Raw genomic sequence first — 14,371 nt, forward strand, 5'->3', positions numbered from 1 at the left:
GAATCTGTCCTAACAGCTCCAGTGCATACCGATGGGTCCCTGTATCCGTTAGCTCCCGCCTCTCCTAGCGGCTGATTTTTCATAGCAGCGGATATCTTCTGCGCATTACCCGACGACCATCACCGCCCAGGCAGTAGTAAAAGCGGCTTTAGTCTGATGAAGGCCTATTTTTGTGGCCGAAACATCACGTGTAAAATTGCCGCACCGTCAATTAAAAATCACTCTTATTGAATCGCATATTGCTGGAGTTTTTTTTATCATTGATCTCCTAGCTCTCCGTCACTGATTGACAGTTTTTTCCTACTGCATTCAGGGGCAGGTGGGCTGGGAGAACCAGGAGCTTATGAATATGAGGACTCATCGGCATGTGCTGGAGCTCTGCAATACAAGATTTAGAAAAAAGTGCTGGGGCAATTAAAGAACGTGACCTAGTATAGCGGATCTGCCACTAGTAGATGCTGCCCTTAATAAAACTGGTGACAGATGATTCCCTTTAAATGCTGAGGATTCTCCACAGTGGAATTGCAGGCAGAAAATCCCACAGCACTTACAGTGGCAGCGAAGTGATGACATCTCATCCACAGGTTACAGAGAAAACCTGCAGCGTAAAGTGACATGTTTTATGGGTTGTAAATCTGCATCAATGTCACTTTATGCTTCACATCTTACTCGCGGTCTTCAGCCTAAGGCTACTTTCACACTAGCGTATTTGCTGGATCGGGCAGGATTCAGCAAAAACGCTTCCCTTACTGATAATACAACCATCTGCGTCCGGTATGAACGGATCCGGTTGTATTATCTTTAACATAGCCAAGACGGATTCGTCATGAACTCCATTGAAAGTCAATAGGGGACGGATCAATTTTCTGTTGTGTCAGAGAAAACGGATCCGTCCCCATTGACTTCCATTGCGGGTTTTGCTCCGCATCCCAGGACGGAAAGAAAACCGCAGCATGCTGAGGTTTGCTCTCCGGTATGAGAACGGAACGGAATGCATTTTCGAGCATTCCGTTCTGTTCATTTATGTTTTGTCCCCATTGACAATGAATGGGGACAAAATGAAAGTGTTTTTTCCGGTATTGAGTCCCTATGACGGATCTCAGTACTAAAAAATATTAACACTAGTGTGAAAGTAGCCTTAGGACTACATCCACACGTAGCGAGTTCACTGCACAATTCCCTGGCAATTCTGCCAGCAATGCCACTGGAGGGCAGGCTTGGGGTGAGATGAGGGCCATTTTTGCCCTGGTCGGACAATGGACATGCCAGCTACGAGGACTGTCTCATGGACTGGACCTCCGCGTGGACGACTCGGGCTGCAGTGATGTCACGCGCTGGAGGAGGAGGCAGGCGATTCGTTGTTATAGCCTTTTATAGCTCCTCCTGTCACACAGCTTTACCCTGCCATACAGAAAATGTATTGCGGGTCTGCTAGACCCACCGCAAATGTTCGGATATAGCAGACAGCCGCACAGCAAGGGCTCATGAACCACATGTGTCTCTCGAGCTGGGGACCCCTGTGTTAGACATAGACATAATCCATGAGTTTAGGCATGCTCTGACATGATGGGGTGAGTAGTTCTGGGATAGCTGCAGCTTTTCAACCTAAATTCTGTCTCTTCTTTCTTCAGCTTGCCATTGCTCCAGAGAAGGATCCCCCAACAGCATTTGTGACCCACAGAGTGGACAGTGCAGGTGTCGCCCTGGAGTCACCGGATTGAGATGTGACATCTGTGCCAGCGGAACATATGGATTTCCAAACTGTGAAGGTAAAGAAGGAGGTGGACTGGGCTTGAAGGAATGTACCTGGCAGAACTAATACACTGGGTTATGTCTAGTGCAGGACCTCAGGGTGGGGGCGTGAAAGGGGTTTACCGCATACATTGAATTCAGTAATGCCTGCGCTGCCTTTAAGAAATGTCGTTTGTCAGTTCTATGTCTATCTTCCTTTTTCAGTGGGACCCTGTAATCCGGCTGGATCTACCTCTGTCAGCATAGATCCTCCAGAGGTAAGTATACATGGCAACTCGTTGGACAGTGTCTTATAGTTAGAATAGTCCCTTAGCTGATACAAGCAGTGCAGTCACCGGCCTATGTAAGGGGGTTACTGATCTCGGAGAAGATTGGTTATATCTGTTTTAGGCCTCCTGCACAAAACCCTACTTTTGGTCCACATCCAATGGATGCAGACCCATTAATTAAAAAAATGCATCCTTATGTCCGCCCACTAAAAAGATAGAACATGTCCTATTCTTATTGTACATGTCTATAGTTGTGGGGGGGAGATGGCGGCATGCACACTTTCTGGAGCGGTGTTTTGCAGATCAGTAGGTTTGGGGACTGCAAATCACATGCGGTGGTGTGCATTAGGTCTTAAACAAAGCTGGGTGACTACAGAAATGCCTGCTCATAGAGGTCCACAAGTTTTCCCAAAGCCCCTTTATTGCTTTTATCTGTTTTGGGGAAAGCTGGGTGACACTCAATGTTATGGCTTCCAAAGAGTCCTGAGTGTCAAGTGTGTCGATCTATACGGGAGCAAGCAGTGTATAATGTGAAGAAAAATCACATGGGATTGGGCAAGCATTGCGACAAAACAGCTTTTCTAGAAACACATATATTAATGATTAGGATGCCTCACTGAGTTTTCCACTATGTTATATACTGCGGAATTGTTTTGTGTTGGGTGGGGGATTTTATTGCACTTTAAGTAGCTGTTGTCCGTCTAATAAGTTGTCTCTTAGGCCTCTTTCACACGGGCATGTCCGGATGCGTCCCGGTGCATTGCGGCAAACCCGCGCGAGTAGGAACGCAATTGCAGTCAGTTTTGACTGCGATTGCGTTCCAATGTTCAGTTTTTATCGCGCGGGTGCAATGTGTTTTGCACGCGCGTGATAAAAAACCGACTGTGGTACCCAGACCCGAACTTCTTTACAGAAGTTCAGGTTTGGGTTAGTTGTAGTGTAGATTGTATTATTTCCCCTTATAACATGGTTATAAGGGAAAATAATAGCATTCTGAATACAGAATGCTTAGTACAATAGGGCTGGAGGGGTTAAAAAAAAAATATATTTTTTAACTCACCTTAATCCACTTGTTCGCTCAGCCGGCATCTCTTCTGTCTTTAACTGTGAGCAATAGGACCTTTGATGACGTCACTGCGTTCATCACATGGTCCATCACATGATCCATCACCATGGTGATGGATCATGTGATGAGCGTAGTGACGTCATCAAAGGTCCTATTGCTCACAGTTAAAGACAGAAGAGATGCCGGCTGCGCAGCCCTATTTTACTATGCATTCTGTATTCAGAATGCTATTATTTTCCCTTATAACCATGTTGTAAGGGGAAATAATAATGATCGGGTCCCCATCCCGATCGTCACCTAGCAACCGTGCGGGAAAATCGCACCATATCCGCACTTGCTTACGGATGCTTGCGATTTTCACGCAGGCCCATTTACTTCTATGGGGCCTGCGTTGCGTGGAAAACGCACAATATAGAGCATGCTGCGATTTTCACGCAACGCATAAGTGATGCGTGAAAATCACCGCTCGTGTGCACAGCCCGATAGAAATGAATGGGTTAGGATTCAGTGTGGGTGCAATGCGTTCAACTCACGCATCGCATCCGCGCGGAATACTCGCCCGTGTGAAAGGGGCCTTAGACTGGACGCTATAATAGGATTGGGAAGAGGAAGTAAAGGGCTCATTAGTTGAACTTGTGGAGAACTCGAGACCATGGTGAGCTTGCATTAGTTGTAGCAGTGACGTGTGGGTGAAGACACGAGGGGCAGAACGGAGCAGGGTCCCACAGCAGGGTCACAGCTGTTTTCTTGGAGGAAGCATTTGGAATGCACTCAGTCTCTGGCATCGGATGACATGTGTCATTGAGTGGAGATCACACAGGCAGAGATGGTGATGATTTGAGCTTTGCAGGCAGCCAAAGGGTTATCAGGCAGTCCCTGGCCCTTTAAAGGTGCGGGGAGGGCAAAACTGTGCCATGGGAGGAGAGAAGCAGGTCTGAGGGTTGAGTGACCATCTCCTCTCTTACAATACTAGTATGCTCATTCCTCTATGGACTAGTATGAGGAGCCGCCTATGGATCTTTCTTAGCCTCATCTTCTTCTTCTTTGTCCTTCAGGGCTCCTGTGAGTGCAAGGAGAATGTGGAGGGCACGGCTTGTGACAAGTGTAAACCCTTATACTGGGACCTCTCATCTGAACACCCCGAAGGCTGCAAGCGTAAGGAGGTCGTTCCCAATGTCCTCCCAACCCCCACTAATATAGACCTTTTAAATATTCAGACCAACTCTCTCTGTACCTCCTGCAGGATGTGATTGCGGCTCAGGGACAATAAATGGAGTTGGAGAGTGTCGGCAGGTAGGAAAACCGTTTAATGTTCCCTGTCCATTTTATAAACTAGCCCTATGGGCATGTATTATACACAAGGAGTCTAATGTATTGCCTTTTTTAGAGCTTTGCAACCCTATATATGGTTTTACTGGGGTCAGATGCAAAAATATACCCACAGAGCAACAGAACATCGCCACCTAGTGGTCACAAAATTCAGAAGAACCACATATAACGATTTGAAATATGGTTTGGTGTATGATTTCTCAGAAATGTGAATGGAAACATTGGGGCACATTTACAAAGACCGGCTTTTTGACACCAGTTGTTGTTTCCCCTTGTGCTGGTGGAGGATTAGCCAAATTTATAAAGAGGCTCATGTGCCTTGTCATAAATTAGTCTAATCTAAGACCGTCTGTGTGCCTGGCAAAAAAACTACTCCAGCCCCAGGCATAGTTTTTAGCTAACATGTACTCCTGTTTCCAGTAAATTTGCCGTGACCGGAGTCCGGGCCGACGCGGCCCCCAACACGTCCCCGCTCGGATCTTGTCCCGCCCAACCATCAAAAACAAGTCCCTTGATAAATGACCCCCATTTTATTCCAATCTGTACTGACCCAATGCGGCTTGCGCTGCTTTGACGCACGAGCGTTGCACCTGGGTCAGCAACGCATTATAGGGTCAGTATACATTGCACAGGTTGGATTTGACGCAGAAATGACATTGTATCTGTAGAAAGTACATGGATTTCTGCAAACCTCATCGGGCTGAATGGGAGAGTCACAGAAATTGTTGTAATAAATCTTTCGCCTGTGAATTCGCCAATGAGTCAGACGCTTAATTTCCTATTGTGTGGGGTATTGGGGAGTTATCAGGGGGCGATGGACGTGACTATGTACTATAGAAATAGAGATTATTTGAGGTGAGGGATAAACCACCGGGGCCTGTGTGTAATTTCAGATAGATGTAACTAATGAGAACTGCTGGGTCGACTCAGCGAGGGGGAAGTTATTCTGTCGATTTTCTCCTATCCATTACATTGATGGCTGTAGCGAGTGATTGATTGTGTCTGGCTGGCCAGCCGCTTCTGGTTTAAAGGAACAGTAACCGTACAAATGTTATTTTACCTTCTTATGGCAAATGATCAGTGGGGGTCCCACAAGTCCCTAATATAAATGGGCTGTGTCAGGGGGGTGAAGGGAGACTTGTACAGGTGGCCATACAACTTTACTAGTACAGTGGCCCCCAGGATTGGTCAGGCACCCACTAATTTGTAAGTAAGGGGCCAGAAAAGGCCATGTACTATCACTTATTATGGTGGGAATCGACTATAAATGAGTAAAATGTAGTGGGGGAGATTTATCAAACTGGTGTAAAGTAGAACTGTCTTAGTTGCCCATAGCAACCAATCAGATTCCACCTTTCATTTTTCAGAGCTCCTTTGGAAAATGAAAGGTGGAATCTGATTGGTTGCCATGGGCAACTAAGCCAGTTCAGCTTTACACCAGTTTTTATAAATCTCACCCAGTATTAGTTATCTTCCTCCGTGTGGATAGATGTGTTTAGGTCTTTTGAAGCTCGTCAGCACAGAGGACGGATCCATGTAAGTAACATTTCCCTGTTTTACTAGGTGACTGGCCAGTGTTTCTGCAAACCCAACATATGCAGCGGATCGTGTAGCAAGTGCAAAGATGGATTCTACAACCTGAAGCCTGACAGCTATTTCGGGTGCAAGGGTATGCTCTTGTTCTAAAAAAGAACTTCACCCCATACTCTGTGCTGCCCCCTACTGTGCAAGGCAGAAAGCTGCCGAAAGGAGTGGGGGAAGGGAAGTGACTACTGCTCTGAGCACATTTCAGCCCCAGCAAAGGAGTTGTCACCACAAGCCCTCTACTTTTTTCTTTTTTTTTAAACTCTTTTGACTTTTTGAGTGCAGGTCTCCTGTCCCGTTTCTTTCAGGGTGGCTAATTCCCCTCTAATTGGATATCTGGAAATTCCTCTTTAATTCCCTTTGAGAGGAGCGGATGCCACCTCCGCATGCCAGAGCAAACATCCCTATAAATATCCTCACGCCGCCTCCTAAGCCCGGCAGAATGAACTAACCAGGTGTTCACCCCCCGCAGGATGCCAGTGTGATATCGGAGGCTCTGTCGGCTTGGCGTGCAACGCGAGGACCGGTGAATGCCAGTGCCGTGAGAATGTGCAAGGTCCCCAGTGCAACCAGTGAGTGTCTGCAAGAGGAAGCTTCTAATGTATCGCCTGAATGTATTTAATATACTGTATTACTGGCTGGATGTGTAGGTTCCCGTTTTGTCACTCACGCTGTGGCAGCTGCCGCCTCTAATTAAATTACACTGAAATCGACCTCTGTCCGGTACAAAGTCAGCTGCAGCCATGGCGGGTGATCACCGTGGATGAAAAGTAGTGAAGACCACAAGTATCAATAATCGTATGATCCTATATCAAGATCTGTGTTTGCTGTCAGAGAATGGAACTTTCTTATCTACACCTCAAGGCTGTAAACCCACTGATTCCAACAGTGAAGGACTATTAAAGCAGACATGATAGTTATGAGTCTCTGCAAGTAAATGTTTCCATTCACTGACACCAAGCACATAGCTAGAAAATGGGGAGAAAGTGAAACCTAAAGTTTGCTGTATACTAGAAAGTTGCAGATGTTTTCCTTATACAGTTTCCATGATCAGTGATCCCTTCCAGGTATAAAATAATAATACCGTACGAGGAGCACTAATTATGTCCACAGGGGGGGATTTATGTATAGACACAGGGAGTCATTTACAATCAGTTTTACATCTCTTTTTGGTGTAAACTCCGATGTGACAATATTTGTCGCAGGGGCGTTTTTACGCCGCATTCGACAACATGGCAGTACTGCAACACTTGTAAATTTATAAATTTTATGCCAAGAAAAAGGTGTAAAAGGTGCCAAAAAGCAACGTAGATTTTCCAGCAGCCACAAGGACTACCAAAGATGGGCCTAATTTATGACAATGCACATGCCCTGTCATAAATTCTTCCTGAAGCAATGTCAGCGTAAAAGGAATGAAAAAGACCAGCAAAAAAGGACTTAATAATAATAAATGTTTCTGTCTTTGGTGGAAGGGCGTCTGCTATTCCCATCTCAGACACTGATGGCATATTGCTAGGATATGCCATCAATGTCAGACAGATGCCATCTCCAGAACGGGCCCCACAAATCGAAGGAGAGTGCACCGAGCAAGTGCAGCCATCCTCTGTTCACTTCTATGGGAGTTCCAAAAATAGCTAAGCGATGGCTCGAATTTTTCCAGCAGTCCTATAGCAATAAATGAAGAGGTGGCTGTCCATGCGCAGTGGGCTCTCCATTCACTGCTATGGGCTTTCAAAAAATAGCTGAGATCGATTGCTCAGCTACTTTTGGAACTCGCATAGAAGTGAAAGGAGAACATGCCTCGCATGCGCAGCGTGATCGCTTTCATTTAGGGAGGCCCGTTCTGGAAATAGGAATGGTTCCCAGAGACGGTACCCGCTGCTATCTGACATTGATCAATGTCTGAGATGGGTATAACCCTTTAATTAGGTAATCATAGTGCTGTGTGCAGGACCGCACCAGGGAGGGGCAAGGAGAAATGTGCAGGGGGCGCTGGATGTGAGATTACAAGCCCCATGTGAAATTGAAATTATAGTAATTTGGTGACTTCTATATTGTAATCCAGTTATTAGAGACCAAGAAATAACTTCTGCTTGGTTTTATTTCTCAGACCAGTTGGCAGCTATTACTTTCCAGATCTGCATCACCTGAAATTTGAAGTGGAAGATGGGCGAACAACCGACGGAAGACCAGTCCGCTTTGGATACAACCCTCTGGAGTTTGAAAACTTCAGCTGGAGAGGATATGCTCAAATGTCTCCATACCAGGTAACTTTGGAAACAGTCAGCAAGCTGGTTACCGAACCCCTACAGCTTAACTGAACTCCTGTATTGGGGGGGGGGGGGGGGAGTTTTGCATACAGATGACTGTACAGTTACTGTACAGGTAAAGACAACACTTTCCAGAATACAAATCTCTAGATCAAGCTTTGTGAAAAGCATGGAATGCTGGGAGATTTCAGCTTGAAAGACTTTAGAATTGCAAATGCAGCACTGGAGTAAAACGTGGCAGATTTGTTGCTGAAATTTCTGTGATGGAAAACTACTGGAAATATTACATCTGAATGGCATCGTTTTGGCAGCAAGCTTTTGGAATTATACAAGCTCCATCCAGATGAATGGAATGGTCACATTTCTGCAATAGGTCTGCCATGTGTGAATGAACTCTTGCACATTCTATAGCTCCAGATCAGTAATATAATATTTGTACACAGTGGGGGTCATTTACTAAGACCGGCTTTTTTTCGCTGGTCTTGGATTCCCCCTGCGCTGTCATAAGATTCACATAATTTATGATGAGGCATGTGCCTCTCCATATATTAGGTGCATCCATGCGCCTGGAGAGCAAAAACACTCCAGTCTCTGGAAACAGGCGTTCATGTTAGTAAATTTGCCAGGATCCATGTCCTTGCCCAGTTCCCGCCACTTCCAAGTTTCGAAGACAGCACAAAAATGCCCATGGGACTATAGATTATCGCAGGGGTGTAAAAAAAGGGGGTTTGCAACTTTTTCATTGCCATATTTGCGCATTGAGAAAATGATCCTCAGTGACTCCACCAGGAGAATAGTCAGTGCAGCTCTGCAGTATAATATAGGATGTGACTCGGGATCAGTACAGGATAAGTAAGGTATGTACACAGTAACTCAACCAGCAGATCAGTGAGTGCAGCTCTGGAGTATAATGCATGATGTAACTCAGGATCAGCATAGGATAAGTAGCGTATTTACATGGTGACAATACCAGCAGAATAGTAAGTGCAGCTCTGTGGTATAATACAGGATGTAACTCAAGATCAGTAGGTAAACTATAAGTAATCTAATGTAAGTACACAGTGACTCAACCAGCAGAATAGTGAGTGCAGCTCTGGAGAATAATACAGGATCAGTACAGGATAAGTAATGTATGTGCACAGTGACACCACCAGCAGAATAGTGAGTGCAGCTCTGGAGTATAATACAGGATCAGTACAGGATAAATAATGTATGTGCACAGGGACTGCACCAGCAGAATAGTGAGTCCAGCTCTGGAGTATAATACAGGATCAGTACAGGATAAGTAATGTATGTGCACAGGGACTGCACCAGCAGAATAGTGAGTGCAGCTCTGTAGTGTAATACAGGATATAACTCAGAACCAGTACAGGATAAGTAATGTATGTGCACAGGGACTGCACCAGAAGAATAGTGAGTGCAGCTCTGGAGTATAATACAGGATGTATCAGTATGGGATAAGTAATGTATGTGCACAGGGACTGCACCAGCAGAATAGTGAGTGCAGCTCTGGAGTATAATACAGGATATAACTTAGAACCAGTACAGGATAAGTAATGTACAGTACAGGCCAAAAGTTTGGACACACCTTCTCATTCAAAGAGTTTTCTTTATTTTCATGACTATGAAGGCATCAAAACTATGAATTAACACATGTGGAATTATATACATAACAAACAAGAGTGAAACAACTGAAAATATGTCATATTCTAGGTTCTTCAAAGTAGACACCTTTTGCTTTGATTACTGCTTTGCACACTCTTGGCATTCTCTTGATGAGCTTCCAGAGGTAGTCCCCTGAAATGGTCTTCCAACAGTCTTGAAGGAGTTCCCAGAGATGCTTAGCACTTGTTGGCCCTTTTGCCTTCACTCTGCGGTCCAGCTCACCCCAAACCATCTCGATTGGGTTCAGGTCCGGTGACTGTGGAGGCCAGGCCATAATACAAATTCTAACAGTCTATTCCGTAGAACTATCAGCTGTGTATCCACCTGACTTCTCCTCAACGCAACTGATGGTCCCAACCCCATTTATAAGGCAAGAAATCCCACTTATTAAACCTGACAGGGCACACCTGTGAAGTGAAAACCATTTCAGGTGACTACCTCTTGAAGCTCATCAAGAGAATGCCAAGAGTGTGCAAAGCAGTAATCAAAGCAAAAGGTGGCTGAAGAACCTAGAATATGACATATTTTCAGTTGTTTCACACTTGTTTGTTATGTATATAATTCCACATGTGTTAATTCATAGTTTTGATGCCTTCATAGTCATGAAAATAAAGAAAACTCTTTGAATGAGAAGGTGTGTCCAAACTTTTGGTCTGTACTGTACAATGACATGACATACAGTATATCTCTGTAGGAACCGGGTGGAGCGGCTCCCAGGCCTGGTCTGACAGAGCTATCTTGACTAGCCACAAGAGTGAGGGTTGCTGGGGTTTGGGGGCCCTTTAAAAAATTTGCTGTGGGGCCCAGTCAGTTCTTTACACCACTGTATAGATGTATATATAGCATTCTACTTATTATATTACTTTCCCCTTTATTCACAGCCTAAGGTCATTTTGACAATCAATGTGACATCCCCCGACCTCTTCCGAGTTGTGTTTCGATATGTGAATCGTGGTGTCGACAGCGTTTACGGGAAGGTGTCACTCATTGAAGAGAAGAAGTTTAACGCTTGTGCCAATTGTAAGTATCTCGCAGCCACTGAGAAGCGGTGCATTCCACAGGGCAGACAGTCCGGCTGTTCGCTGCAGAATCATTAGGCGAGGGGGCGCGAGTGCGGACATAAGATCTTTCCCTTGTTCTAGTCACAAATGTCATGTAAACGAAGCCGTTCTCATCTCCTGTGGGATATATTTGTTCTGGAACGTGACTTACAGGCAGTGAAATCTATCAGCCTTGTACAGAGCTCTGCTGGGTGGGAGAAGAACATTTAGAAACTATTCAGATCAGAAGACAACTGTGAAAAGTCATTACTTGTGATAAACCTAAAACATTCAGGACACTTGTGTATTGCGGAACTGCATGAATAACAATTCCATAATATACCTCTGGCATTGGCATCTATTACTTTACAGGTAGCAGTGTTATAATAATAGTGCAGGTAAGATTTGGGAGTTCCCTAAAATGTCTGTCAGCCAGTCTATAGCCATGGGATGTTTTACAACTGTAGCTCCTGGACGGTAGTTAGAATGATGTCTTCCATTCATGGTGTCATTGTCCCGCCAGACCCACTCTGGTATCAGACTGGTCATAAAGGGAGCGATTCCAATGATGGAGGTAACTGGAGGACCAGGCACTTCCACACACAAAACAACCCATTGATTTCAATAGGAACTGTGTAATGCCTGATTTCTCCTGTGGTGGAGCTGTAGGGAAATGCTTGGTGTCAGGTTTGCCTTAACTTACAGCTGATTGCCATAATGGATAGATGGCCAGACCCATCAGCATCGCCCGACAGGTTCTCTGCAGTCATGAGGGAGGTGGTCTGTTATCTTTTTGGACAGTGAGAGATCCGTTCCATATCCTCTTTTTTTGATATGTCATCTTGCTGTCACTGAATAAAAGTGCTGTTTGCATCCACAGATTATACCCCTCACAGCTGAGGGTTTGCTACAATGAATCCCAGTGTAGACAGTCCTATGTGAGCTAAACACATCACAAACACAAACTGAATGCATTAGCCCATGAAAAACATATCTGAGGTCTAAAGTGTTTGGCTCACGGAGATTTGTCTAGACCGGATATATTTGTAGCAAACCCTCATCTGTGAGAAGTGTTCAAGGGGTTATACTAGGAGAGAAACGTATCCCCTATCCACAGTATCTGACCACTGGGACCACCATTGATAACCAGAACGGGGTCTTGTTCCCTCATATGAATGGAGTAGCAGGTCATGCGATGCGCTGCCACTCCATTCATTTTCTATGGGACTGCCGGAGATAGTTGAGTACAGCAGTGTGGTCCCAACCATTCTTATGATCGGTGGAGGTCCCAGCAGTAGGACCCAAACGATTAGATGCTTATCCCCTATCCTGTGTCAGGGGTTAAGTTTCAATCTTGGCACAAGTTCTTACATGTTTTCAGCCTCTAGATGTCGACAATGTTTCCATTCACAGCTAGCAAGCAGTGATCTTGAAAATGGTGAAACACAAAGTACCTTAGAAAGTTTTAGAGCGGTTGGGCTTGGGAAGTTGGGATCCCCTGCATGGTTACAAGATAAAAGAACTAATTCTTACCCTATTCCTTTTGTAGGTTCTGAACAGATCAAGCAGATCGTCTTTCCTCCAAGCAAAGACCCAGCCTTTGTCACCATTCCACATGGAAGTTTTGGTGAACCCTTTGTCCTGAATCCTAACACATGGTCTGTTGTGATTGAGGTTGAGGATGTGCTTCTGGTAAGACCCCATGTTCTTCACATGCGGCGTATGCTCGTACCTTGGGTTGAGTCTTCCCTCTTGATACCTGTTCTTTTTTCTTAGGATTATCTGGTCCTGCTTCCTAGTGCTTACTACGAGGCTCCGATCCTCCAGGTGAAAGTGACTGAGGCCTGCACTTACTCACCCTCCCAGGAGCAGAGCAATCAAAAGTAAGAAAATATGTATTTTATCATATGATCTGAGTGGCACCAGTAATGTGACATTTTACCACAAAGTGCCCATTTTACAATGCAGTTTATAGCCACATGGCCAAAAACTGCATCAGAAAACTGTGGTCATTTGTTTTAAAAACACACTGCAGGGCAGTCTGCTGGATGCACCCTAATTCTTGGTGTGGAAAGAGTTGGGGATGTACCGCCATGCAGAGATTAAGCTGGTAGTTTACATGGCCGAGTGCAAGAGTTATATAGTATTCCACATCTGTATTTGTATGATGACACCATAAGAAACAGCAATATAGAAAGGACCGGCACTCGCACAAGGTAGCTTTCAGAATGCTAGATTTATTGGTCACATATCAATGGCTAGTGACGCGTTTCGGCACTATGTGCTTTCATCAGTCTATACACACATGTAAAGAAATAACTTCTTTAACTAGACCGCCAGAATACAAAGGAACTGACGTCATCACAATAACTCCACCCCCAAGTGCAACAATGTAGCGAATAACATATATACAAATACATGAGTGAACATCAAATCAGCAGCACGAACCATAACGTGAAAACGTGCACCGCCACGCTACTACACCGCAGTGCCGACCAGTTATCTACATATATTGACACCATAGGAAAGTTATGTTCCATCTGGATTAGCTGCTGCATCATGTCGTATTTTTATATATGTTTGTGCATCTCCAGGCTACATACACTTCATTTCTGGATGCAGTTTTGGAAGCCAAACCAGGGGTGAATTCAAAATAGAGGAGAAGTCGTATCTGTCCTTTATACTTCCTTTATACTTTCCTTTTATGATCGACTCCTGATTTTGGCTTTAAAAACTGCATGCAGAATCCTCACCGTGTGGCCGTACCCTAATAGTGTGCGCATCCATTATTTGTTCCAGTTGCCTTCTGTACAAATATCTCTCCCTTGATGAATTTCCATCATTGGAAGGCAGTGATGGGGTCTGTCGCATGGATAATAGTCTTCCACGGCCCTGTCAGACTGAGCAGATAACTCCACGACATCCACCACTGATTGGATGCTATGGAAGTGATGTGAGTATGGTACCACCTCTTATTTAATGGCTGACCCACATAAGCATTACCCTTAACCTACATATTGTCTTCTAGATTGAGGTCTTGTTCCACCTACCAGTCCCCCACCCCGGTCGTTACGCCGTTGTTGTTGAATATGGCAATGAGGAGGACCTTCAGACAACCAATGTAGCAGTAAACTCTCCACAGATCCCTCCACAGCATGGAACCTTCACCTTCTACCCTTGCAAGTTCAGGTCAGTCTACATTCAAGATGTTCATTTTCTTGTGGGAGCATTCAGGATTTGACTTGGATCACATGTGTATTACAGTTTCCTGTGCCGTGGGGTGGCTTTGGATGCCCAGCAGCAGGTAGCCTTTTTTGATTTAACGACCGAAGTGACCATTCGATTCTCAGCAGATAAGACACAACTGCACTTGGTGAGTCTTGAAGGGGAGACTTT

General features: G+C 45.0%; 1 protein-coding gene across 1 annotated transcript in view; it reads left to right on the forward strand.

The window, feature by feature from the left end:
* LAMA5 (laminin subunit alpha 5) overlaps positions 1–14,371 on the forward strand; it is a 125,808-nt gene that overhangs the window by 65,797 nt on the left and 45,640 nt on the right. The window contains exons 16-28 of the mRNA XM_040438838.1: positions 1,632–1,769; positions 1,957–2,009; positions 4,143–4,242; positions 4,331–4,380; positions 5,980–6,085; positions 6,473–6,572; positions 8,111–8,267; positions 10,817–10,955; positions 12,525–12,667; positions 12,752–12,858; positions 13,775–13,928; positions 14,004–14,164; positions 14,240–14,348. Of these exons, the coding sequence (XP_040294772.1) occupies positions 1,632–1,769; positions 1,957–2,009; positions 4,143–4,242; positions 4,331–4,380; positions 5,980–6,085; positions 6,473–6,572; positions 8,111–8,267; positions 10,817–10,955; positions 12,525–12,667; positions 12,752–12,858; positions 13,775–13,928; positions 14,004–14,164; positions 14,240–14,348 (1,517 nt within the window). The remainder of the gene's footprint in view (positions 1–1,631; positions 1,770–1,956; positions 2,010–4,142; positions 4,243–4,330; positions 4,381–5,979; positions 6,086–6,472; positions 6,573–8,110; positions 8,268–10,816; positions 10,956–12,524; positions 12,668–12,751; positions 12,859–13,774; positions 13,929–14,003; positions 14,165–14,239; positions 14,349–14,371) is intronic.

This window comes from Bufo bufo, chromosome 6, assembly GCF_905171765.1.
Source record: "Bufo bufo chromosome 6, aBufBuf1.1, whole genome shotgun sequence".
NCBI lineage: Eukaryota > Metazoa > Chordata > Amphibia > Anura > Bufonidae > Bufo > Bufo bufo.